At 40.5% G+C, this 27866-nt stretch overlaps 1 protein-coding gene across 1 annotated transcript in view; it reads left to right on the plus strand.

The window, feature by feature from the left end:
- Nucleotides 1-27866, plus strand: part of FAT4 (FAT atypical cadherin 4) — a 146743-nt gene that overhangs the window by 80007 nt on the left and 38870 nt on the right. Inside the window, exons 3-7 of the mRNA XM_059826876.1 lie at nt 132-393; nt 2928-3278; nt 7573-8495; nt 9238-9412; nt 26483-26663. Coding sequence (XP_059682859.1) covers nt 132-393; nt 2928-3278; nt 7573-8495; nt 9238-9412; nt 26483-26663 — 1892 coding nt within the window. The remainder of the gene's footprint in view (nt 1-131; nt 394-2927; nt 3279-7572; nt 8496-9237; nt 9413-26482; nt 26664-27866) is intronic.

The following is a 27866-nucleotide window of genomic DNA, read 5'->3' on the forward strand; positions in this document are numbered from 1 at the left end:
GTTTATTAAAGGAAACTGTTCTGAAAAATATTCGCCAAGTGCAGTTACTGGAACAATTCTTGTCTTACTGAAAATTATGATGTGGTTTTCCTGGCAAATAACTTGATTTGACCACTTCTGTTTTTACTTAGGGAGCCAATGCCCTCGTCACATACACTATTATCAGCGGTGCGGATGATAGCTTCCACATTGACCCCGAGTCAGGAGACCTGATAGCCACCAAGCGCCTGGACCGGGAGCGCCGCTCCAAGTACTCCTTGCTGGTCCGTGCTGATGACGGCCTGCAGTCCTCAGATGTGAGAATAAACATCACTGTTAGCGATGTTAATGACCATATCCCCAAATTCTCCAAGCCAGTGTATTCCTTCGACGTCCCAGAAGATGCCACTCCAGGTAAATAGGAAATGGCCCTAAAATTGAGTGAATTTTTTCTTTTGTCAATCCACAGGGACTTGAGGGGGAGGGCGTAGCAGACCTGTCTGACCTAGCCAGCGGGCAGAAGATGCTGAAGGCATCTATCGGATGGGGCGGAGAAACGGAGGGAATCACATCATGCTGAAAGTCTGCTTGCTAGGAAATCTGTATCACTAGTGAGGTCAAATTTCTTTTCAATGGGAAATAGAGAAGTGGTTGCCACTCAAATAAATCCTAGATGCAGAATAGGAATTATGCCTGTATCCCAGTGGAAGCCTCTGAGTGTGACTACTTAAAAAACAGCAAACAGAGAAGTAGGAGGAGGAACAACTTACAGCACACAAACAGTATAACCTATCACGCAGATGTCGTGGTGATGCTACTGTTGATTTAGTAAGTTGTCTTCAGTGAATATGACTTACAGTATTTAATTCATCAAGTGTAGGATCACAAAGTGGGTGACCATTGAGCCCCCAGTAATACACTGATTCCTTAATAATATCCCTACATGCATCAGTTACTAACCCTAACATCATATTTCCTTGATCTTATCTTTGACTCCTGTTTTTGACAAGGGTTTTGTAGAAAATCTAACCTTTAGATAATTAATTCTGGTTCCTAAATGTGATCACTGACCTCTTAAGTTGTTGTTTTCTTCTTTTAAAGCTTGTTTCAGACTCAAGAGTGTTTTGATACTTAAAAGTTAGGTTGTAAGCTAGAAAACAAAAAAAAGTTTTCAAAACCTGTGCTATATGATATGTCCCCAGATGAGAAATGAATATGACTTGCGATAAAAAGTTTCCAGTATTTTATACAGCCTGCTAGTATAAAAGCAGTATCTGCCGGTATTAGTGACGGAAGGATCTTAGAAGCTTGTTCTAAAACATGAATAAATAAAGGAGATGCAAATGACACGGTGATAGCTTTCAAGCTTTTATTAGGGCTTTGACTTACAAGCATGGGAGGCTCAGCTTGGGACAACCAAGATTACCCCCATGCCTCCAACTTTTGCACTCTGTCCCACAGTCACAGTCCCGAAATTCAGTGGTGTTTTGCATTAAAGGATTACAGCGCAATCAGCTGCGCCTCAGGAATCTGATCTGGAAGTAATTGAGACATCTGTGTAGCACGGGGTGGTTTGGTTGCTGATCCCCAGCTGTGCTCTTCTCTCTTGTCACTCAGAGTCCTGAGGCTTGGTCTGTTTTAGCAGGAGTAACCCTGGAAATGGCGAGCATCATTCCCTCCGCAATAAGATGAGGCTTCTCTCTTGAATCATTTACGGGGCGTACGTTTGTGCCTTATACCCGGCTCAGCAGCGATAGATGCCGAAGGAAGATTTTGTACTTGAAGTGCTGCAGCTTCTCCCGCTCCGCTCTCCAGCGGTCCCGGAGCAGCTGGCAGGCTTGTCCGGAGGGGAAGCGCTGCGAGATTTCCCCTTCGGGGCTCTGCTCTCTATCCCAGAGAGTAATCCCTGTTCCCTTGCAGTCTGGCATGTGAGACTGGGAATTGTACCTTGCCTGGGCCTCAGCGAGGCTCTCGGCTGCGCTTCCCCGGCCCCGCTGTGCTGCGAACTCGCTGGAGGGCTGATAACCCCCTCCAGCTTTGGGACAGCCCTCTTTCACCAATTAACGCGCAATCAGAAGCGTTAAAGCGTGAGGTAATCAAATGGATGTAAAAGATACCCCCATATTCAGCTGGATTAAAGGAAGTTGTAGCACTATTCTTTATTCTGAAGATACACAGTTTTCATCGTCACGTTGCTCAAAAATAGTTAACTGTGCTGCAATGCATGTAATTCATCTGGTCCCATGCAAAAGAAATTAAATTATTTACTTTCTTTGAAATGAGCTGATCTTAATTATAATTAGTGTTCAAAATACTAAAAAGTGACACTTAACTTCCAAACTTTAGTAAGATAGGTCAGTTGTGCGAACACAGCTATGCAGAAATGAAAACAATGGCACAAATCCACAAGGAGTTGAATTTCAGAAAACAGTGAAGAACAGACCCCTCTAAGGTTTCTAGTTTTCTAACCGCAGTTACACTGCGAAGGCACTTTTTCAAAAAGTAGAGCTGGGATATTCAGTATGTACTGACATTTCAGTTTCTGCATTTGGAAAGAAATATCTAGAAGGTTTCAGAACTTGTATTTGTCTGCGGGGAGGAGAGGGTCCTTTGAGTCACAGAAAGAAAATACCCAGCAGGAGAAAAGGTATTTTTCCCCAGCTGATATCTAATCTGGACACGTTCCCATTTAAAGATAAAAACAAATATTCCAGGCCATTTCTTGGGGGTTTTTTAGTAGCCCTTTAAAATAAACATTATACTGAACACTGTTCCTTTCAGCTTTGAAAAACCTTTCATAGTAGTTAGTCATGCAATATTGAGGCTTGAATTTTTACTAGAGGATGCCTCTTATTCTACAGAGCTGCTTGATGATGAGGTGGCTCTGACCACGCCAGAGAGCTGCCTTTTGCGAGTGACTGATTTTGCTGTCCTGTCGTGCTGTGCAGGTTCCTTAGTGGCAGCCATTCTAGCCACTGACGACGACGCCGGTGTCAATGGGGAAATCACGTACACCGTAAGTGAAGATGATGAAGAGGGTATCTTCTTCCTGAACCCCGTTACCGGAGTCTTCAACCTGACTCGCGCGCTGGACTACGAAGCACAGCAGTATTACATTCTTACCGTCCAGGCAGAAGATGGGGGAGGCCAATTTACTACCATCAGAGTGTACTTCAATATACTGGACATCAACGATAACGCGCCAGTGTTCAGCATGACCTCATACAGCACGTCTTTGATGGAGAACCTGTCTCCAGGATCCGCTATTCTCAACTTCAGCGTCACTGATGCGGATGATGGTAGGCGTTTCTTCATATTCTGTATCTCTGATGATAAATACGTATTTCACCTTAGCAACATATTAGAAGACCTAGTAGAAAAGGCAAATTAGGGCTATTTGTAGGATGCCGTCACGTGCTTAGATTTACTGTGTGCTCTGTAAATAGAGGTTATTTTTCTCATATTTCACATTAGGTTTAAGTGGATGGTTTCTTCCTTATTTTTATTTGTGATAAAATAAAAATAGAGTTAAATACAGTTTCCTTGATATTGCTATTGCGGAAATGAGTTGCAGAGCTGTATTTTACCTAGAGAATGTTAAAGCAGTTGAACACCGTGATTTCTTCCCTGGTGCTTAGGTTGCACATTTAAATTAGACGTAAGTGTTCTTTCAGATGTTTTTTTTTTCTTAAAGTTTATAATATATTTTAAATAAGGTTCTGGCAATACGAGGTGTTACCTGCAATCATCTTAAATGTACTGTAACTTTTAAGTGTATCATGAAGAGAATTGTGATCTACAGGGTATTGATAGTGGAGGTTAAAAAACTGATTAAAAGAGATCATGGGAAATTTTCTCTTTAAAATAAGCTTTAATCTTGGGATTATTTATGGCATCTAAAAGGTGTTAATGTGTTGGAGTGTAAAAGCTACGATCTTCATAGCTTGGTTAAGCATTTTGCCATACAGTTTATGTCCAAGCAAGAATAATTATAGAATATCGCCGTAAAATACATAAAAATCATTCCATAGCATACTGCATTTTCTTAAGTGTCCACAGACATTAGTCAGGGTGACTTAATATAAAGTTATTCATAACACTCACACTGACTTTACAGGTGAAGGTTATTTTTGTGACATGTTAAGCAACCTTGTCTCCACTCAACTTGATGCTGGCTCAGCAAAGCCCGTAGAAATGTCTTGTACTGAAATGTGTGCTTCAAGCGCAAAGCACCTACATGCTTTGAGGAATCCCAGTTTATGCACATAAAATGACTGAGCTGATCAAGTTTATTCAGTAAAACAGTTTTTCCTCAGGAAATGCTGAGCTGTTGAACTCAAACATTTTTGTGGGGACATGAATTTTGTGCTGATGGATAGGACTTTCCATGGGAAAAATTGTGCAGCTGGTTTTGAGATCAAACTAAGAAAGTGGGTGAGAAGAGATTCCGTAAGATAAGCCAACAAGTCAGAAATTATAACTTGGTGATATTGGCTATTCTTGCATGGATCTCTCTTTCACCACTCTTGTTAAAGCTTTTATTTTATGTAAACTAACTACAAATTGGAGGAGGAACTTGTGCTTGCATCATGCATATCCAGGGAAGGGATTGTTCCTTCCGACCTGTAGATAAATGGGTTTGTATCTAATCTATCTCCTCTTCTATTTCTTATTGTCCTGTTAGGAGTATAATGCTTGGTTTCAAATCTTTTTGGAAGTTAATTTCACTTAATCATTATGGGTCTATTTTCCTTTTCTCTTGCACCTCATACATTAATTTCCATCTGCACGCAGTGGACGTGAACTGTATCATAGCACTGACATATCATTTGACATTCATCATGCACTCGACTATCAAGGAAGCAAATGAGTATTTAAGGAGCAATGCAATGAAAAGTCAGATATCTTGCCTTTTATATTTTCTGGCACACTTAGTTTTCTGACGGGCTGGATTTAAAATTATTAGGGCAGAAATTTCATTCCAAGAGCATGCCAGGTTGAGTTCCCCCATAGGACTGTAACTTCAGCAAATGTTGTGATCTATTGGTGTTTCTGTTTCAAGTCCAAACTTGTTATCCTGTGTCATCTTATATTTATCTAGAGTACAGAAATAGCTAGGACCATACTCCTCCGCATGTGGCTCACAGATAATGCACTCAACGCACACAACTATAATTTCGTTGATTATTTATGTTATATGATCCCATAGTTTGAAGGAGCTCTGAAAAGACATTGTTTTATAGTGAGGTATGCCTGTTGTTTTAGGATAAACACTGATAAAAGACAAAAAACATGGTGATAGTGAAACTGCTCCATTTTCATTTTCTTGTTTGACACACCCCTTGGGAAACAGTAGCTGTTTATCTCAGCTTGGACAGTTCCATATACAGCTGCATAGTAAATATCAGCTACAGCCTTTGGTTATTTACAGAGCGATAAAGAACGCAGTTTCCTTAAACACATTCATTTTGAGATTCAGATTTTAATTTTTTCCACATCGAACTAACAGGAAAAATCTCAAGGCAAAGCACACGCTTGTGTATTTGTTAAAAAGTACAGCAAGATATTCCTCCAGGCAAAAAACCGGTGGGATTTCCCAGCTAGACTCTACAGGTATTTACAGAATATGGGGGGGAAAAGTAGGAATATTTTTTTTTTGTCTCATTAGTAAATAAATAAAAATAGAAATGAGACCCTTAAAAGAGCATCAACATGAAATTAGTGGCTCCATGTCTGAGCTCTCACTCAGGTGAAATAAACCCAAAGCTCAGCAAAGAGGATGCCCCTACACTCCCCCTAAGAAAAGCCCAGTTCCAAACCTGGGGAGAGGGGATGGATGAGGCTCACAATGCCAGCTGGGCATGCTGTGTTTAAAAAAGAGTAGTTCATTAAGTGGCAGTCCTGGTTCCACTGGTATATAGGCAACTCTCCTTCTGCTTCACAGTTTAATCTATATAAGCATTAGCAGCATCGAAACGTCTGAGAATACAGGACAAGGAGGCGAGATAAAGAAGAACAAGCAGTAAGTTTTATAGGAACAAACACCACCGTAGGAAACACGGGGAAAAAAAAGAATATTTTTATAGTAATTTCCTTCTGTAAGATCTAATTCCTACCCATCTCCAAAGTCAATTGACAACAATCTTGAATTGCCAGAAAGTACTTTACTGAAATCAGAAGACTTCATCCATATAATGAGTCGTTTGAAAATACACCTAAACAAAAAATAGCATTAAACTTTCACAGTACTTCACTTGATCAAAGTAATGTAGAAACACTAATATCTGGCATATAAATGTATTAATTTCTTTAATTGTATTAACATATTTTGTCTTTCATGTTTGGTTTTATTTATTTTCTAATTAAGTTCCTACAAGAGAAGAAGAGAGAGGGAAATATGCCAATTAGAGTAGCCGCTGGGGGAAAGACAAGTAAGACTAGAGTTCCCAAGTCTGAGCATAATCAACAGCAGAGATTAATAAATCTAATGCCGGAATAATTTTATTATCAAAGCAATTCAGTCAGAGGGAAAAGAGCTTCTGAGTAAAAATGACAAAATGCACAGCAAAGTGTCTACTTAAGCAGACAGCTTGGTTTCTTTGCAAGAAAAAGCGAGTTTGAGGGGTAAATTAGTAGTGAAGAGTCTGTTAATCTACTAATCCTAAATCACAGTCTTTATGACCCAAAACATGAAAACAAAATTTTCAAAATTAATTAAAATAGGAGTAACATAGAGATATACAGATATATGTATCTATATATATATGAATGAGAGAAAACTCATTTCAATTAGGTGCTCCCAAAAATTAGTTGTTTAGAGTGAACTCTGGAGTTGAAGCAGTAACATACATTTGTTGTCTGTATAGCATATTTAAGGTCATTTCACAGCCTTGTCAAGATTCAGAATGCATTTCCCTTACCAGAATCATAAATCTCTCCCTTGACCATAATTGCTAGTTATGTTTCGATCATAAGATGAGGGCTGTTCATCTGATATTTTGGAATACCATGCCATATATGGGAAGCATACCTCTCCCCAGTATTCACTCTTGGCTTGCTCCAGCTAGGCTTGGGAGTTCCTGGTTGTGGGGTTTTTTTAATTAGGTGGAAGAATTCATGAAATAATTACAATAATAATAATGTTGCTTAGTTGAACTGGGGAGAACGGAGGAAAACAGCTGTTCAGTGAGCAGCAGAACTATTGAGTCTTGGTTTCTGAAGGAAAACCCTTCAAAACCTTTATCCCAAACCATTGTAGATGAGGAAATATTACACGTTGCCACAGTGCAGCTCCTGCTGAATGAAATGCAGAGATGAGCTCTGCCGGCCGTTCCCTCCACGGCCGCTCCAATTAACATCCTCCCCCCTCTCTCTCTTCACATCTTGTCAGAAAATAATGACTTCAAAGGCTTCTGCTCAACTGTGAAACTTGGCTGAAATTAGCTAATGGATTCAAAAATGGTGATGAGGAGGCTGAACAGGCAGCACAATCGTAGAGTCCTCATTTCCATAGGAAATGAGGGCAGAAGCATTTATATCTAGGTCAGTGGGATGAAGTCATGTTCTCTACCTTTCTTCTCCCCGCCTCACCAGGCTCCAACTCACAGCTGTCCTTCAGCATCACGTCCGGGGACAGCGCGGGGCAGTTCGGCATCGACAACAGCGGGGTGCTGAGCATCAGGCAGCCTTTGGACCGGGAAAGCCAGTCTTTCTACAGCCTCGTTGTGCAAGTCCACGACATGGCCCCTGTCCCAGCCTCCAGGTACACAAGCACAGCCCAAGTTTCAATTATTCTGCTGGACGTGAACGACAGCCCTCCAAGCTTTATTTCCCCAAAGCTGACCTATGTGCCGGAAAACACTCCGATAGATACGATTGTGTTCAAAGCGCAGGCGACCGATCCCGACAGCGGTCCGAACAGCTACATCGAATACAGTCTGCTCCGGCCACTGGGAAACAAATTCAGCATTGGCACTATTGACGGTGAAGTGAGGCTTACCGGGGAGCTTGACAGAGAAGCTGTATCCAACTACACTTTGACTGTGGTAGCCACAGACAAGGGCCAGCCATCCCTTTCTTCATCTACGGATGTGGTGGTTATAGTCCTGGACATTAATGACAATAACCCGCTTTTTGCCCAAAAGCTTTATAAAGTAGAGGTGGGGGAAAATACTTTGACAGGGACGGATTTAATCCAAGTGTTTGCTACGGATAGAGATGAAGGTACAAACGGGCAGGTCCGTTATGCCATCACGAGCGGAGACGCCAATAATGAGTTTCGGATCGATTCTGTGACGGGGGTGATAACAGTTGCCAAGCCTTTGGACAGAGAGAAAAAACCCTCCTATACATTGACTGTTCAGTCAGCGGACCGCGGGAGCAGCCCGAGGACCGATACCACAACAGTCAGTATTATTCTGAAGGATGTTAATGATTATATTCCCACATTTGAACTTTCTCCCTACTCTGTGAATGTCCCTGAGAATTTAGAGACACTCCCGAAAGTTATTCTTCAGGTGAGTACTTTCGACAAAGATGTATCTCCTACAGTTATTAGCATGCCTCAGTATATGGTGTTAATGTACAGTGTCTTTCCTCCAAAATTAAGAAGATGCAAGACAATTTAAAAGTTGCCTCTTGGCTGTAATCTAACATGCAGTGGTTGTTGGCTTGTTTTCCTTTTTGTTTGTTTGTTTGGGGGGGGTTGCTTGTTTTATACCAAAAGCTTATATTATGCTTTGGAGTTTTGGTTGTGTTTTCTCTATCTTCCCGCCTACAGTGAGACTTTAAGAGTTTGCTCTATCTCTCATCTCAGTCTCAACTTTCATGCAACAAATCTCTCAATCTGATCATTCCCTACATGGGATGAGGCTCTGTGCCAAACACTGAAAGAGCACTAAAAGGATTCAGCCAGCAGGACATGCAATGCTTGCTTTGATACGGAGCTCAGCATATACCGGATCATCTGTGGTTTTCACTGAGCCCCAACACAGTCTTTACTGTATTTATGCTTGAGAAAAAGAAGTAATCAGCTATTTAATATTTTCAAACTATGCTTTTAAGTCCATCACCACTGTGTTAAGTCATTTTTACAATTAGAGCTGATTTATCCTAGCCCTTACAGGATTTGGATTAATTCAATCCATTAATTTGGATGATTGTCATAGAGAATATTTCCTCTACCCCAATAAAATTTTACAGACCCTGCACTCATCAGTTCTTGATATTTCTTCCCACTTGTTTGCATTGCTTTTGTAGGTCGTAGCAAGGGACGATGATCAAGGCCTGAACAGCAAGCTTACTTATGTGCTGGTGGCTGGAAATGAAGAAGGAGCCTTTACTCTCTCGACCAGCGGAGAGCTGCGCTTGGTGCAGAGCCTGGACCGGGAGGCGAAGGAGCAGTATGTACTACTGATCACAGCTGCTGATGCAGGTAAAGCAAACGGGCAGTCTCTTCTGGTGAAATCTCGCTGTCACTTGAAAACGTTGCATTCGGGATAGAAGAGAAATATTTTCACGATGGTCTGAAACTTCAGCAGATGGAGATTGGTACCCAAGCTTCAGTTTAAATCTCTGTGGGGAGAGCTGGGCTTACCTGATGTCGAAGGGAGTTTGGTTTCTGGAAATCAGGATTTTACCCTTATGTCTAGTTGTCTGGTATTAGTAGGACTCACTGCAGATTTAGGTACGTTGATTTTTGCCCTGCAGTAGTAAGTGGTCCTATCTAGGTCATAAAAGCCTCATGCATGGCAATAAAAAACCAATATAAATGGCAATAAACCCCAATATAATGTTGTCATCAGATATGTGCAGACAAGTCAAATCAATGGCCAGAAACCAGCTATGGACTACTCAGTTAATCTTACCGAAATCTTACCCCTGAAAAGTAATGACAATTTACATTTCAACATTTTAATTTTCTGCTTTGCTCAGCATCCAATCATACATTTGCTCCAGAATCCCAAATGTATTCCAAGTTCCCTCAGTTTAAAACAGGACATGAATTCTTGTTATGAAGATTAATTACGCTTTCACTTGAGGTGTCCAAGCACAAAATTTTGGTTTCAGATTTTCATATAAATATTATTAACGAAGACATCCTGCATTATATTCTGGACTGATCTCTGGTCCCCCAAGGTCTGATGGATTTAATTTACTGCAGAACTTGTTCTTACTTTCTAATAATAAAAATAGAAGCAAACCCAACTTGTTGACAAGTGGATACAATTTTGTTTTCTGCCATATTGTGTGCAGTATCTTGTGTCAGTGACAATATCTGTGGCTTATATTTTCCTATTGCAGCAGTGCTCAGGTATTTCACAGACTGAGCACAGCTGAAGCTGCGAAACACAATTTTAGGACTTGACATATCATTTGTCTTGTACTTTGGCTAGAGATACTGTATGCTTTGTACTTTTTAGACTGTCTTTCCATTACTCTGTAGCCGCAAACTGCTCACTTGTGAGTTGAACTTGTTTGGGCTTGAACGTCCTTATGTTCCTTCAGAAGCTGAGGCTGGATATGTAAGGGAAAGCAGATCCTTGGTGTCTGTTTACTCTCCCAGTCCAAGTTGGCAGGACTCAGTTAGGACTGTACAGAACTTATTAGCTCTACATACAAAATATCCGAAGACTTAACTGATAAGGGGTGTCACACAGCCAACAATTATTGTCCTTCTTGGAAAAAGGAGAGGAGCAAGAAGTCAGTTGTACCCCACACCTAGCACCATGTGTCAGCCAAAAGTTTGACAAGAGCACAATCTTTTCCTAGACTTGGGTTCCTAAAAAATATGAAATCCAGGAGATTTACCCAACCATACAAAATGAAAATATTTACTTGTGTTGGGAAATCTCTGAGTTTCAGATAGTCCAGGGGAGACTTCAATACATGAAGTGTGCTCGGGGCCTTTGCCGTAAGGGGCTGACAAGAACAGCAACATGTTTTATTAATTCCTGTGTTTAAACATGTAGATATTATGCTGGTTAAGCACTGTTTGAAGCTGTTGGGTTTTTTTAATTTGCTATGTTTTTATAAAGCTAACTCACAAGTTGTTATTCCCTCCTATCAATGTTAAAACATACTAGCAAAAGTGTTCAGAAGCAGCTGTTCAGTAGTAACTTTAAGCTAAATGTAACTGTTCTACTGTGTTTAAGTTTACAATCTGACTAATGCACAGTTAGTGCGATTTGGTATAGTTTTCAACCAGCCTGGTGAATAACATTAGATAACATCTTCTGATTAGACTGGAGACTTGCTCTAAATTCATGCCATCAAAGAACACATTTAAAACTATGTTAGTCATGATTTATGTAAACTAAAACATCACAGGAAAGTGTCCAGCTTCGGTAGAAGTCAATGCCAGAACTTCCCTTGATTTCGTGAAAGTGGGATGTGGACCATAGTCATAATAGATACTTTAAGAATTCTAAATATACTACATACTTAAGAAATTCTAGGGGATCCCCGTTATGTTTGAATTCGTCATACTGCGTTCAAGCAGTCCAGATGGTAAGGAACACTCTGGCTTATAATTCATTGGAGACCTCTTAAAAAGCCACGTTTGTCACAATAATGTGGAACAAACAGACCAAGTTACAGACTCTGGGATTTCTGTCGAGCTGCATCTCAAATTTTGTATTACTATAAATTACATTATCATACATAGAATGCACATGTACCTCTGTAGACATTTGGCAGCTGAGTTAGAAAAATATTATGTGGGAGGAAGCCTTTCTAAAAGAGTTGCAGCTTATCAAAGAATGTTATTACTTAAAATACACAAAAGAGTACAAAAGCTACCAATATGGGCATGTAATGGATATCCAGGTGGTAACAGACTGACCTTTGGTAGTCAGTGCCTGCTTCATTAAACCAGGTAGTTCTGGCTCTACTAGCAGAAAGATGGCAATGACACAATCTTGAAATGGGTAAGAAAAGTGTTTTCAGTATTATCTTCTTGACCAGCTGCTAAAGGTTTATAAAGGAACCTCTCACAGGCACGTCCAGCTCTTTGCCTAATGTAACTATTTCTTTGGAGTGTCTTAGTTTGTGTTTGTTTGATAATGCTTAGAAAGAAGGATTTTGCATAAAGACAATTCAACCAGAAACACACACACAAAACAGGTAGTGCTCCTCTGTAGGAAAGCAGTGCCTGCCAAAATGTTGAAGAAAGCAGACTTGTCTGAAATTATCCACATCCGTATTATCTTCGAAAATAAATCAAGGGAAAGGTATTATACTTTGTACTTTGAGATTGGCTTTTATTAGCTGTAATAAACAGTCGTTTGGATTGTCTTTAGCAGCCCAAGCAACAGTCTTGCCATATATGGTGCATCTTATTTAGGTGGGGTTTTTTACAGATAAAAATCACGGTAGACATCCAGATGCAGTTAAGTCTGGAAATGGCTGGGTAGCACATGAAGGGCAAAATTCTGTCTGTCCAACCCACTTCCCATTTTTCTTAGGATCTGCATCTCAATTTTTATAGGCTACACTGACTGGTTTAAAACATTAAAGGACAGTATCCTGCTCCTATAGAAGTCTATGCCAACTCTTTGCTTTCTTTCAAGGAAGCACACACCATACAAACTTAGAAGCACCTTTAGACATAAGAACTGGTGGATTCTCAACTTGGTTTTGGCTGTCTCCCCGATCTCCCTATATATATAATCAAGGATTTCTTACTTTTCTTATGTTTATTATCACTTCATCAACTTGTGACTGTGGTTCTTATAGTGTTACCCTAGCCTGTATTTGGGGAAGTTGACGGAAAAAGAAGGATTTTTAATTTTTCATTATTTTTATCTAGCGGTTGTCAGTCCAACGTACTAAAAACAATCCATGGCCTCAGAAGAGGCAGCCGCTTTGGTAACGGCTGTTATTTCATCCTCAGTACCTTATGGGTTTTATAGCATGTATTGGCAGCACATACACTGAGTCTGTAGCAGGTGAAGGATTAGGACATTGCGAAGCAGCAGCCCGCATAGCGTTGAGCCGGCAGGGCCACGTGGGATGCGGTGCCCGCGCAGGCTCAGAAATCTCTGTGCTTCGTCACGCCGTGTGGGTGTGCTCTTCCAGAGCCCAGATCTCAGTCCTGGCCATATGAGAAGAGTTGTTGAGCTGTTGAGAGTTGAGCTGCTCATAACCATGCTGGGAAGGTCAGACGGGGACCACTGGTGGGACCACATGTACCAGCGATGGAAATTCAGGCAGTTGTTGAAGAAAATGCTTTCCCAAGGAAGGGCTCCCCTCAGGCCCAGAGAGGTCAGTCGTGATACATGCATCGTCCTGGCTCTGGCCCAGCTATTCCTTGGCCTTGCCTGCTAATCCTCCACCCGGTCCTCAGGGTAGGTCTTGGGTCAGCAGAGAGTCTTCCCTCTGCTCTGGGGGAGGGAAAAGACCAACAAAATGTTTTCTGGCGCTTGGCTCAGCGATCTGTGGCCATGCAGCCTGCCTCATGCCCAGTTTCCAGAAGACAGTCAGCACAAAGGTTCTTGATTTCAACCTCATTTTATCATCCCTCTTCCCTCACTTCTGCACTTCCACCCTGCTCTACCTTCTGCTGGGTCTCAGATACCAGACTGCCGCTCTTGGTAGTGGGGATTTACAAAGACACGCAAAGCGTCCATCACTAGGAACATTCAGCATCTTCCAGAGCTGTACACCTGTGGCTTTGATCAAGAAATAAAACATAATTCAACGCCAAAGTTTACCCATCCCAATTTAGAGCCCCTCCTGCAGCCCAAGCTGTAAGACCAGAGTGCGTGAATTATAAGTATAATGACAGGCAAAATGATGGACTGTGGAATAACATGATAGTGTTTAGATTGCAGATGTTGCCCCAAAATGTCTGCTAACATAAACGCCAAGAAACATACATGCAGCTATTTGAATGTGTCTTTATGGGTCTGTTTCTACCACATAAATCATTTGTTTTGCTTCACTGTACCCTTCTTCATGGCAAAATGGTTGGGAAAAGAGACTTTCTAAATTTTTTTTCCAGCCCATCTGGTGGGGACTCAGCCCTGCGTAAACATTCACTTCTGGCACCACGACAAGAACTGGTGCAGCCGCTTTTATCATTCCTGTCTTTAACTCTTTGAGCAATTTTCTGGAGCAGATGTTAGCATTCCAACAGTCCTCCTCCCTTTATTTATTGGTTGCAGGGATGTCAAGTAGCACATCTGGAAACCTGCTAGCTGCCCAGGACTACTGTTTAAATAAACTGCAACCACCCTCTCTTGCTTTGGTTGGTCAGAATGGCACGTTGCCACAATAAAACCAAAATCAAAATGTGATGTTTCGAATTAGAAGCTGTGTTCCTGTGGGGTTTTTTATTTTTTTTTAATAAATAATCTATTTACTGATTTAGATAAATGGTTCTGAAAGAAATGAATCAGTGGACTGATTATTATATTTAGTTAGCTGTTCTTTGTATACATCCCTGGCCTGTATGAAAAACAACCATATGTTTTTTCTTTAGAAAGTGTTAGTTCCCGACTTATGCATTCTTTGCTTTAAGGATGCAGGAGGGCAACCAAGCAGAGAGGTTATATCCCCCTCAGGAATTCTCTTTTGACATAGGATTTCAGTTCCCTCCGATCCTAAAATCAAATGAAATCTGACAATGTAGTTGTATTGTTTTTTAACACATTTTAACATATTTGCCAGTTTGGGATGACAAGTAAAGGACGACTGTATTTTCTAGTAATGGTATGAAAGAGTCTTGAGGGTTAACATTGTGTGAGATTTATGTGGCTGGGCTTAAAGACATTTGTACTCATCCTGTTTTCTTAGCGTACGCTGTATTTCTACTTAACAGGCAGTCTACAGTGTGAAAAGATGTTGCCTTAAAAGAATGAATTGTATTTTTAAACCACATTCAGCTATTTTTACATCTTGGTGCTATCAAAACAAACAAGCAACTCACAAGTTTCAGTTAGAAATGTGCTGTTTTCCATGCTTTCTGTGCTATGTCTAAATATACACACCGCTTCAGGCTTCGGTGAGCTAAATGAAGCTGACGTATTCTTACCTTGGTGCTTAGCAGTTTACATAATGATGGCTCTCTTCTACGGTCTTCTTTTATGCCACAGCTGTTTCAAAATGAATATTGGTTTCTGTACCAGCCCCATTTATTTCCTTGCCCTTGTGGAAGCTCTTCCTCGTGTCAGTGCTGTCTACTTAAGTCTAGTTTTACTGGTTTACTATTTTACTAGTTTCATTATTTTTGCTTTTTAATACTGGTACTAAAACGATTGTTTTAGTAGTTTTGCATGATTTTTTAATTTATTTCTAAATCACACAGTGGGAGAACTGAAATGGTGAGAGACTCATTAGTGAGTTCATAGTGTTCATTTTGTCTTACCATCACCTAAAATCAGGAGAGAAGACAATTGAAAGTGGCTTTTTGTCGTTGTGGGAAGCTAATAGCAGGCTCTTACCCTTTCACACAGCCTAGAAACTGTTAGCACTTTTTAATTTTTCTCTAGAAGACAAAAGCTCAAAAGGCTATTTAGGAAGTGGGTTTAGGTCAAAGTCAGTCCGATGTCCCCTAGAGAGTAATTGTCAAGGAAGAGAGCGTATGCATGTCTATATGATGTGATACATTTACTCCCCAAAGGAGATGAGGGCTTTAGCCCATCCCTTCAGAGGACCGCCCCACGAGATGCGCAATCCAGCCCCAGAATACCATTTGAGGGATTTAGTCGTCTATTTGGAGTTAAACCTTCATTATTAGATCATTATTTTCAAAATAGTTCAGCGAGAGCCTCTGGGCTAAATCCAGGCATATAAGTTCTCTGGGGTGGGGTGCGGGAGAGACGTGTATTCAGGTTGGCAAAGGGCTCAGGCTGGCCAGCGCAAGCTGAAATATCTGTGAAAACAATGAAAGTTAGTTTTTCACTCAGGTTACAATCATGGAGAGAACTTCAGCTTTGAAACCTGATGGTGGGTTTTATTTGGACAAGGCAATCAGAGTTAGAAATACATGTTAAAGATGTTTATTCTCTACAGTTCAGATGTACTTGTGGACTTTTCTGAAAGTCCTCAATTTAAGTGCACGCCTCTCCATTCAAACATTTCTCACATGTGTAATTCCCTTTCTGCAATCTGTTGGGATCATGGAGAATCCAGTGAGTAATTGACGGGCTTATTTAGGATGGGATGAACTGCTGCTAGCTGAGGTTTGTTGGGTGAGCTGTTCTCCATTTCACTGCATTCAACACAAGAAAAAGAAGGGAAATTATTTTAAATAATGTAAGATCTTCTAATTTGCTGTTATTAATGTATATATAAAATCGACCAATTACTAAACTATAGCCTTTAGAAGTATTAGTCTTGAGAAACTGGTCTTCAGAGATTTTGCATTGACAGAGACAGAGGCAAGAAGGTTCAGAAATTGGGGTGTTGGAAGAGAGCCAGCTATGGTAGAACTGACATGGGAGGGGGGCACCAAGCACAGTGTGTGCATGTTTGTGCTTTGCACTATAAAAACCTGCAGACTATCCACACAAAAATATAGTAATGTTACTCAGATCCAAGTGGTGTTGAGCAGAACTCTGTAAGTTCTACCTCAGTATGGATTCAAATCCTGTATTTTTTTTGGCTGTTTTTTTTAAATAGACAAGCAGAATCCTAATGAGGTTAATGTACTTCTCTTCTAGAGTCTAGGAAATCATAAGATAAAATGTAGTAACACAGCCAAAATTTTAATCTCTCTACAGACATTCCTGGAATTATAGTTGAAAATAATCAAGTTTTATTAGGTAACTAAATCTTTTGCCTCTTTGCATCCCTCCTAAGTAAAAGAAAAACAGACTATTGGTAGAAACACCCGTACATATTAAGAATTTTTGGATAGTCATAGATGTTGGTGAGAATTGTTGTTGTCTCTTTCAAGGAACATAATTTTATGCCACCTAAAAAGACTGAGTGTAGGTGATGGTCTTTCTGATTCTATCAAGTTACCTCATCACTAATGAGGTAAACTGGAATATCCAGTAATTCAGTGTTGTTTCTCATCATCCAGAGTTTCTTACAAGGACCTTGTAAAAATAACAAAGGCAAAAATAGAAATAAAGGGCTACAAATACCAGCATTGCCAGGGATGTGTATGCCATGAACTGTCAAAGCTGATTTCTGCTCCTTCTTAAAGGGTTAATCTAATAAAAAACAATTAGCATCATCTTTAATGCAGGTTTACATATTTATCTGATTAAGGTTTGAAATATTTTCAGTCATAAATGATAAAAGTATTGATCTATGGTAAGCTGAGATCAACTGTACTATCTACTGTATTGTATGGAAGACATAGTACAAAGAAGTTCTTACCACTCTTTTTCAAGTAGCTTATCGGCTTGCTAGCGATATTTTTTTCTCCTTTATTTCCATCCATGTTGGGATGGAAATTTCCATTGCACCGTTGGGAAAGAGTCCTTTCTTGCTTTGGTTGAAATACCATTGTTTTCTCAAGTTGTGTGATTATATCTTGTGTTAATTCCTTGAATGTCACCCTCATGTTCACAAAAGACTCGTGGGCACTTACCGTAATGTTTAGCAAATACGAATGGGATGCAGTCACTTTAGGGGCCTGCCTAAATTAGTGTGAAGCTCATTAAATGAGCCAGTTATTGTCCTGATCCTCAGTCTTATTTCACATGCATGGTCTTAAGATCTACTTCTCTCAGCCCTACCACCATTGTAGTACAGCTTTATTGAATATATAGTGGACAGTCACTTAGGCACTGTTACCAGTAAACAGTTTGCTGGGAACATATAGAGAGGGAGTGATGAAAAAGTGAGAATTGGACATATGAAATATGCCAGAGCAATTCGATTTTCATTGAATTTTGCCATGGTACAGAAAAACGTTGGGCAGTATTGATCCAAATGAATGAAAACGTGCCTGTCAGATCTTTAAGCTGTTAAGCTGTCTTCACTGTTGTCCTGGCTTTCTTTTTTTCTTTTTTCTTTTTTTTTTTTTTTGCTAGTATTTCTTAACTTCTTGGTGCTAGTTTGAGGGGACAAAAAGTGGGTATATCTCTTTGAAAAATAAGTTTCAGGTAGATTTATTTAAACTGGAAAACAAGCTAGAATATAATGCTCAATATGTAGGGTTTAGTAGACCATCGAAAATTTCAAGGAAGAATCGTCAGTTTGTAAATTTTCAGACTGTTACACTTCCTCTCTTATCTCTTCATTCATCCATCTTGCTATGGTTAGTTTGGAAGTTTTAGAGGAAAATTAATTTAAAATTATTGACCTTCTGCTTACATCACTTTTATACGAAATTCTACTTCAAATGTGCTAATGAGTTTGCTGAGTGTAATCTGTTTTGCAGAATAAGATAACTAGACTAGTCATTATGCTATGCAATTTCTCAGCCTTTGAGAAATACTAAGATTTTTCCAGTCTTGATGATCTGAAACCATTTTTTAAATTAAACATTACACCTTATAAATCGTAAGTCTCTTAGCTCATTCTTCAAATACAAAGCTACAATTTCAGGAAGCCTTAATTGCAAGGATAAAACAAGTAAAACATGCACATATGGCCTGAACACTTATCCTGCTGGTTAATCTTCACTATTTATACAGGGTGTTTTTAAAGCATAATTCAAAATCATGCATTACAGGAATCTGGCTGTGGGATATTCAGGAGTCACAAGCAGTCAAAAATTGCCTTAGTCAGCAGTCGCTGCAGGAGCCAGCCTCACTGTTTTTTCTGTTTACGGCAATAACTTATAACAAGGAGAAGTAATTTGGTGGTTTTAAGAAAATATTTTTTTAAATATCTCTGCCTTTCTTTTAAGTTGCAGTTCCACTTTCTTTAAATCTTACCGCAGTCTCCGGAGGCCTTGGCGGTGCACATGGTCATGCCTACCCTCCCAGAACCGCCTGCAGTGCGCGCACTGGGAGATGCACCCTTACCACCACTCATTTGCCGGGTTTTGTTATAAGCATTAAAGATTCATTTTCTGAAACACATTTGGAAGAAGGCAACTTCACGCTCTGAGATGAAGTGCCGTTCTGGCTAAGAAACCTGCGATACCCGCACATGTCTTTTCCGAGCACAGTCTCCAACGACCTGTACCTTTGGTGTTAATAGATTGCAAGCGTTTGTCAAGGGGTTATGGCACACGGGATTAATGCCTGTGCCTTTCGTGGAAGGAGAACGAAACCTGACAGCCCCAAGTCGCTAACTGGTATCTGCTTATGTCAGCAACCCCCTCTCCAGCTTACGCTGTGAGCGGTGGAGCAGGACTCCTTCAGCCTTTTCTTCGAACGGTTTGAAATTTGCTGAACAAAAGCAGCAATGGGGAAAAATGCTGGAGGAATATATTATCTACCATTTTTCAGATGTGTAAGTGATAAGTTGATGATAATGTACGTGTATGTGTAGAAAGAGATCGTTACACGGAACAGCTTGAAGTTCTGCTGAATATATACTATACCTTTACTTTATTGCATGTGTGTTGTTCTCAGTCTGTATCTGTGTTCCAGTAGGTCCAGCTCTGTAATAGTGCCACAGGTTTTTTTTTCCTCTCTGGGTAAACAGCTGCAGGTAGCTTGTTCTGATGAGCAAAGGAAGAGAACAGGGACAGGGAAATGCGTAGACACCAGAGGAGTCCCTGTATGTGGGTACAAGTCCCACCCTTTCAGTGGCTTACTAAATGTATTGCAATGTAATGTTGCCCCTCTTGTGAAACTGCAAAGCTTAGTGAATTCATAGGGTCCAGTCAGTCAGGAATTTTCATAGGAATCTATCAAAATTTAAAAATCATGTGGATAAAACCAGATGAGAGATCCCATCTTGCATCACTACTTGGGACAAAGATTTCTTTTGCACTGTCAAAACATGTGTGTGTATGTGTGTTTGTGCACGTGCATCAGCCTAAGCATGGCTGGACATGTCATTGCTTGAACAAGGTTGGACTCTGTCTAGCGATTTTTTTGGTGGTGGTGGTTTTTTGGTTTTGATGGCTTATGTTCCAAATGTAGGTCTGTTTGCTCCCAGCTTCTTTAGGCTGGTAGATGAGGGCGGATATTGAAGTTTCTAATATCTGATGCAGTAGAGAAAAATCTTTTTTTTTTTTTTTTTTTGTGCAAGGTAGTCCTTGCACAAGTGCAGATCTATCCCAACAGCTCCCTTGTTTTTTCAAGTAGAGGTTCTGTTAAACCAGCTTTGGGAACAACTACTACTTTGTACCTAACTATCAGGAAAGCCTCAGATTTGACACACTCAGAAATCTGGAAAATCTGGGTTCCTGCATGGTCTCATTCACCAGTCACCCACTGAACTGAATGAGAGTAGGGCTAGCTTCTAAGCTTTTTATTATGTTTGTTTATTAACTGCTTATTTCAGCTTTTGTCTCAAAATATACTAGGTTCAACAGTTTTTTAAGACTTAGTATGGAAGCCTGTAGTGAAAAACTGAGTAAGAGGAAAACAAAAGACAATCAACATATCCAGCCAGGACGAATATTTGTGGTGCAATCTTGTAAAAAGAACTACTTGTTTTTCTCATTTCGCATACACACTTTCTTTTGTGTTCCCAGTAAATAAGTTAATTCGAGGTCATCCACATTTCAAATCAAGCTTCATGTGTGATAGAAATCCAAAGCATAATGCAAGCTCGTTGCATTTTAACTTACTCTGGCTCCGTACTCGTCTTAAAACTCACCAGTTGTGTGAGGCTCAGCACACTCTGTCTGCATTTCAATGCAGTTAGAACGATTGGCCGCTTTAGTGGGAGAAAGACCTTGTTTACTTGAGTGAAAAAGTTAATGCTCTGTAATAACACATACAACTTCTAGTCCTGGGACTCATTCACTGAGTGTTTGACTGGAGAAGTGAAATCCGCTTTGTTGCAAAGCAACACATTTCAGTGAAGCAAAAATTCCATTTCTGTGAAATCGCTTTCCAATTTTCAGGGTAATGATGTGTTTAATTTACCACAAAACATGGTAAACTGCCTGCAGTATGAGTTTCAATTAGTCATTTAGATTCATTTTATTTAATTGTAATCCCTTTTTTTTTTTTCATTTTAGGGAAACGTATCTGTAGTTTTTTTGCTTAAGTTTATTGTTAGTTTTCTAGCACTTAATTTTGCTATTTTAATGCTGGCAAAAACTTCTGAGTTCCTGGTTTCTGAAAGGAATGATAGTTTTACTATCTGCTGTGCTAACCATGGCACAGACAGGACCCAGGAGCAATGAAATCTTCAGACAATATGTGGATAATGTGCTGAACGCATTCTCCTATTTCTAATTTGTACTGTGAGCCATACAGTACCACACAGCCGAGATAATTTCCAATAGCATCATCTTTTCCTGAGTTTTCTTGAAGAATGTAAATGGCTTTGCAAGTTTCCTTCAATTGTTTTCTTTTATTGCTCCAGTCCACTAAGTACTCTGATCATTCCCGACTCATCCTGGTGTCCAGCTATGGTGTGGAGAGCTGAACATACGCTGGAGCAGACAGTGCCACGCGTTTGGGGATTACAGGGAGCCGAGGCAGCTTACCTTCCCCATTCCCCAGGACAGGGTGGCTGAAGATAGCAGGTGGTGCTCCCTTCTTCTAAGGGTGCATGAGTAGGCCAAGGTGAAAGCGAAAGTAGTCTTTAGGGGCATCCTTTGTGGATGACTTCACGGCTCATAAGCGTTAGCACAAATTAGGGGAATGAGTGACTTCTGATGAGTTCACCCAGAAACACATATTGTCCTCTCTTTGCTGGTTATCCTGCATTTAGGAAGTAGAAATTGTCAGGTTAAATGGTATTTCTCCCCACTGTCACCTTCCTGCATTTAGTTTCCTTTCTTCTACTTGTGTTGCTGCACATAGCCAATATTTTTCATCCCCCTTTTCCTGGATGAGGGGAGGAAAAAGTTGAGAGGGCTCATTATAACTCAGAAGCTGACACATTTCCAGTATCATCGTATTTTTGTGGTGATCAGCTGCAAACCAGCGTTGGTGAACGGGGCAGAAGACCGGCTTGTAGGTCTTTGCCAGTCCCGCCTTGCTGGGAGAAGAGAGGTCCTGCCCCATGCTGCTGCCTGCCCACCCCATGGTCCCCCATGGCCGTTTCTTCCTGTCACCTCCTCAAATGTCCCATGTGGAGAGGGGAGCCACAGCCCAGCGCTGGCCAAGCCTGAGGTGGCCTCTTGTAACCTCCCCCTGTAACTCGTCCTCCACCGCGGGCCTCCAAGGAGCAGGCTCCCAAGGTCTGCTCCTTCTCTTCGGCCCCAGACACATGTTTACTTGCAGATGTAAGCAAAAAGCTTAAATTTTTGGAAGAACATCCGTGGGAAGCAATTTTCTTCCTGAACTCAGCGTTACTATTTTGACACTATCCCAGGTTAATCTTTATTTCAACAATGACGTGCGGACGTTTGTGGGACTGTCTGCTTAATGTATATGTACAGCTGTCACCTAGAAAATAAACTGTTCGGTTCATAGAAACAGACCACAGCACACAGAGATGGGAAATTCAAAATAATAATAAGATATTAACGTCATCGTCTTCTAAATTTTAAAGATTTGATATTCACTGAACAGTCAATCTGATCTCTCCCATTTAGTTCACAAAGTTAATTTTTTGTTCTCCGGTTATTAATCATTTAATGGTTCTTTCATTCCTCCGCCTTTCTAGAAAACTTTTTTCAACGTGGATATCCTAAGCCTCTGTGAGACATGGTATTTTGGTATATTTCAGAAAACCCTAGTAGTAGTATATCACTAGAGAAATGCTCTAAATAAGAGGTGTCTGACAAAGAAATGGTTGCTGCTTCTGCGGAAAAATAGTTCAGACTATTATGAAAAATTGGTGGAAATTTTTGTGCAAGTTCACTAAGGGAAAAGTGTGTGTTTCTTTGTGGCTCCATCTCTCAGGGCTGTTTGTAGGAGTGCGCAGAGGCTTGTGTGCCTGTGTACAGCAATTTTATATAGGTTGTAACATGTCTGGGTTATTAAAAACAGTTTGGGGACATCTTGAGTGTTTGGCTAATATTGCAGAATTTACACAAATTTACTGCACTTATTTATGCAAAATATTAAGTGCAGTTTGAAGAAAAAAGGGATGATGCTCTAGCATAATAAGAATAACTGACTTGGGGAAGATTTGCTATCGAAGCAAAACTAAGAAATCTGGGAACTCAGCCTGACCATGGAAACTGCTTCCCTCACCACAAATATGACATGTACATTTTATGAAACCTGCTTATTACCAGGGGCCAAATACTGTGGTCCTTATGCAAGCACAACTTTCACTGAAGTTCACTGAGGACGGTAGAATTTGGCCCCGAGCTATTTCTTTTCCATAGAAAATTACTTCATTTGTAATTTCCTCTTCTTATATTTCTCAGTAACTGCAGAAATGTGAGCTAGTCATTTGATTTCAAGTGAGTAAAAGCTTTGAGGACTCTGTGAAATTGCAACTTTATCTTTCAATGTAATAGAATAAAGGAGTAAATTTGTGGACGTGATGTTTTACTTAGAGGAAAAAAACACATTTGGATAACAACATCGACAGAAAACCAATGTAAATACGTGAGTTTTTCCATCTAAGTAAAATGAGAAAGATTTTTGGGTTTTGAACTGAAGAGCAGTGACTTGGGATGTTACAAACAGCTGAATTAATATTGGACTTCTGGGATGTTTCTGCGAGCACAACACAGCCACAAGCTAGTGCTGAATGAGATCTGGGTTACTTACATTACCCTAGCTAATTTTATTAGTATGGTACCAACCTTGGCTGGTAAATTCACTTCTCTGTGGCTGATATAAATATGTCCATACTGTGCTGTACAGTGCCTTGTAGACAGATTCAATGGGGAAGCGGAATTGGAGGAAAACGGCACAGAATATATAGGCGGCTGAGGCAAGGGCTGAGATTTGACCCTTGGAGTGTGCGTTTGGTACCCTGTAAATTCAGATTCCTCAGAGAGGAGAGGGGGCTGGGGCTGGTTGGAGTCAAATGGCTGAGTCAAAAGCTGCTGCTATCAGTGTAATCCTGAGCAGGAGAATATCCATAGTCCGTAAGCAGCTATTGCATCCCTTTTGACCATCTCCGTTATGTGACCAAAGATTTAATAGCCATGCAGGAGAAAGAACAAACCCATTGTAGCGTTTTGCTGTTAGCGTATGCCCAGGCAGTGCTTTGCCAGCAGAGATGAACACGCTCTTCCCATTCTCCTCTCTTCGCCAGTCCTGTGAGCATAGCTAGCGCGGCACCGAGCCCGAGCTCGGTGCTCCCAGCTGGGATGGGGCCAGCCTGCAGAGCTGCGCTGCAGCTAGTCCCATCGCCGGGTTACCTCTAAAGGCGCTGCCACTGCAGTTCATTTTTGTGAATAAACCGACAGCGTGACTTTTCCGGTTTCGGCTCTTTGTGTTAGCAAATACATTTAAAACAATGCGTTTCAGGTTTTAGCTGCGAGTTGGCTTTCTTTTCCAGACTGAATTGCGTTACTGATGCTCTTTGAATGTGACTTACCCAAGATTAATTTCTGAATTACGTATAAATTGTTTAATCACCTGTGAAACTTAACAACTTTCAACTTTTTGTTTCATTAGCTGCGAGATGAATGTTGATTAAATGTGTTTGGAAGGCCAGAGCTTGATGAAACATGCAGCAAACACCACTGAGGACTCTGTTTCACTTAATGCAGTAATAATAAACACTCCACGGGCAATATTTCAGCAATCAAGAACACTTTTGCAGTCTTTTCTATCTATAAGTGTTTGGCTAAATGACAGAACGGGGGGGGAAGGGTAAAAAATGAGTCAGACTTACTGCCTTAATGTAACCTTCCTGGCTGAAAGTATATTAATTGGCAAAATGAATTACCTCAGACTAGAGCAGAGAAAGGCCTCCATTGTGCGTGGCCGTGGTGTGAAACCTATACTCTTTGGCGTGCACGTTCTTCCCTCGGCATCGTGATCCATCCTGTCTGATCAGCAGGCTTGAAAGTCAACCTTCTGAGATTTCTGGCGCCTTTCCATTGGAAGGTCTTTTGTTCAGTCCGTTTGCACATTAAAGCCAAGGTACTTTGAAGTATTTCGCTGTGAAAAACCTGCTCCCAGCTTCTTCCCGCGATGCAGCGTGGTGATACTTCAGCCTGCAAGGGTTAACATGTGGGAAAATGGGTCATTATTTCTCCTTTTATACAAGAGGTCAATGCCTGGAGCCCTTGCCAGGACCATACGAGACCCAAGAGCAGAGCTTACCTCCTTGCCAGCCCTAAGGTCGAGGTCCAGCAATCACTTCGGGTAGCAGCAACCCGATCATCTGCTGGGATGGAAGGACTAGGGCAGTCACACGGGGGGTGCCTGGGTTTCATCAAATGGCAGCTCCGTGTAATATGGTTGCCTGGCAGCAAGGACTCGAACCAGTCTCTGGCCCAAAGCATTTCATTATCATCACTTTCTTCCCAGTCCAGCAAATGGTGAATTGTTGTATCTGAAATTGAAGGGGAAAGCGACACAATCTTGGGTAAAACAGGCATGGTCATCATCTGTCTTTTGAATAAACTCATATGTTTTATGCTCCACTATCACTCTCTCCTTCTCCTTATGTATTCAAAGAAAGGAACAATCCCATTTTTTTCAGGGACCCTTAGTGAAGAATTTGGTTAGCAGAAGATGTCTTGCTGATTCTTGGCCGAAAATAAGTGTAATAGACTGGCAAAACTAACGTGAACTTGTAGAACTCTTCATTGTCTTTTTTTTGGATTTGACAAAGGAAAAGCTTAAGAGAATGAATACTGAGAGATTGCACATGAATAAACATGCTATTTCTCACTCGTTTCTGCTCATCAGAGTTAAGAATTAGAATAACAAGGAGGATGAAAGCTGTAGGTTAAGTAAGTTTAGTCTGATTTCCCGTAAGCCAATATCCCATCCGAGCGAGCGTTATTTGCTGCTCTAGATGGTTGGTTCTATGAAGAAATTGAGTGTAAATGGGGCTGGAGACTGTGCAACTTTCTCACCCGCTCAGGGAAGGTCTTCTAAGGTCAGGGGTGCGACCGGCAGTGGAAAAGCCACGCGGAAAGCTGGGGTTTGCCACTGTTTCCACTCTATTTGTTCTGCGGATAAATAAATTGAGGGCTGGAGTCTTCACGGCTGTCAGTGTGCCACCTTTGAACGTCTTCTCTTAGAGAAATAGGAAAGTCAACCACATGTTCAAATTGCTCCTAATTGTTACAGGAAGGTTTCTGAGTAGTTCCAAGACCATCTTTTTCCACTGAGCTTGTATTACAAAATATTTCTGGAATTAGATGGAGCAAGAAAAATAACAACTTCTTTTTTTTTTTTTCCTTTCACAACTTATACTTTATGTCGAGATACCTTTGAAACAAATCTGACCCTGTCCTGTATGTTGAATTGGCTTTCTTGCTCTGTGAACTGTGACATGCTCAAGCACTAGGCTTTAAATCAGGGATGGCAGACCTCAGATTAGCGTGGTGGCATTTGTAACCTTTAGCATTTTGTATCCCGCTTTCCCGCAGGATCTCCTGCCCTCACTGGCACTGGAACCATTGCTGTCACGGTGGATGATGTCAATGACAATGTCCCCACATTTGCCTTTAACGTGTATTCTGCCACTGTTCCAGAGGATGCACCTACAGGGACAGATATTTTGCTCGTAAACTCCTCAGATGCTGATGCTTCTACAAATGCCGTTATTAGGTAGGTTGTTTACTGTCACTGTATGTAATACTGCCTCATACCTTGCCTGAAGATTTTTTTCCCCCAGTGTCCATCACCAACATGCCATAAAGCTGTAAGACACAAAAGGACAGCTGTATATGTGTAGCTAAATTATTTCAGCAACTCTGGCTTTTTTTTTTTATTGCTTATAGGCTTTTAGAATTATCTTAAGGACAAGTAAAGTTGCATGTTGTTTTAGTTTTTTACTAATTGAAAAGCAAGCAAGTTTAACTTGCACCTGAGTGCAAGTTAATAGGCTAGATTTATATTTCTCAATAAGCGTAGAGGTAGACAAATTAAAAAAAAAAAAAAAAAAAAACCAAAAAACCAAAGAAACCCTGAAATTCCAAATAATATCATAAATGGATTAAGCACTTCAGTTTGCAGTCTTTATATATCTGCTGTGAATAGGCTGTGAATGATCATCATTACTGACTGCCATCAGCTTGTGTAGCCTTTGGAAAGGCTTTCACCTTCTATTTAGCATAGCTTTTAGAGTTGAGGCCTTGTAATGAAGGGTATAGTTAATAGATATAATACAAATCTTTTAAAATGTATTCCTGAAGAAGCTAGAAACCATTGTTCTTGGAGGCTGACAGGCTTCTTAAATATTAATTGAAGGTGCTTTCAGGAAGGGATTGGTGGGGAAGAGGAAGATGTGCTTTTCAAATGTCATTCACAAATTTGCTACAAAAGCTGATTTTGGGGCAGAGTTAAATAATAAAAGTTTTTTTTCACTTATGTTCAAATGAACCACTCACCCTAAAAAAAGTACAGAATGTACAAAATGTACAGAATGCAGTTCTAGTCATCTTTAAACTTAATTTTTAAGCTAGGCAAATCTAGAAATCAGTATCACTTTTTTGCATAAAAATGTCCAAACTAGTGGATAGTATTAATTTTGTGATAGCATACATATATTTGGGGAAGGCTTCAGTATCCTATTTTGAACCTTAAATGGCTTTTCAAACCTAACTGTAGTTTAGATGACTGCTTATGCAGTCTTGGATGCATTTATAATAAACTAGCTGAGCAGGTAGAATATCACCCAACCCACTGATACACGTTACGGGAGACACTGCGGACCACTGAACGGTCAAGAGAAACCCCTGCCTGCCTTGCCGCTGCATTTGCGTCTTTTCACGTAGTAAGCAATTTTCGCTGAAAGCCAACATGTTCCTT

This window comes from Gavia stellata, chromosome 19 (assembly GCF_030936135.1).
Source record: "Gavia stellata isolate bGavSte3 chromosome 19, bGavSte3.hap2, whole genome shotgun sequence".
Lineage (NCBI taxonomy): Eukaryota > Metazoa > Chordata > Aves > Gaviiformes > Gaviidae > Gavia > Gavia stellata.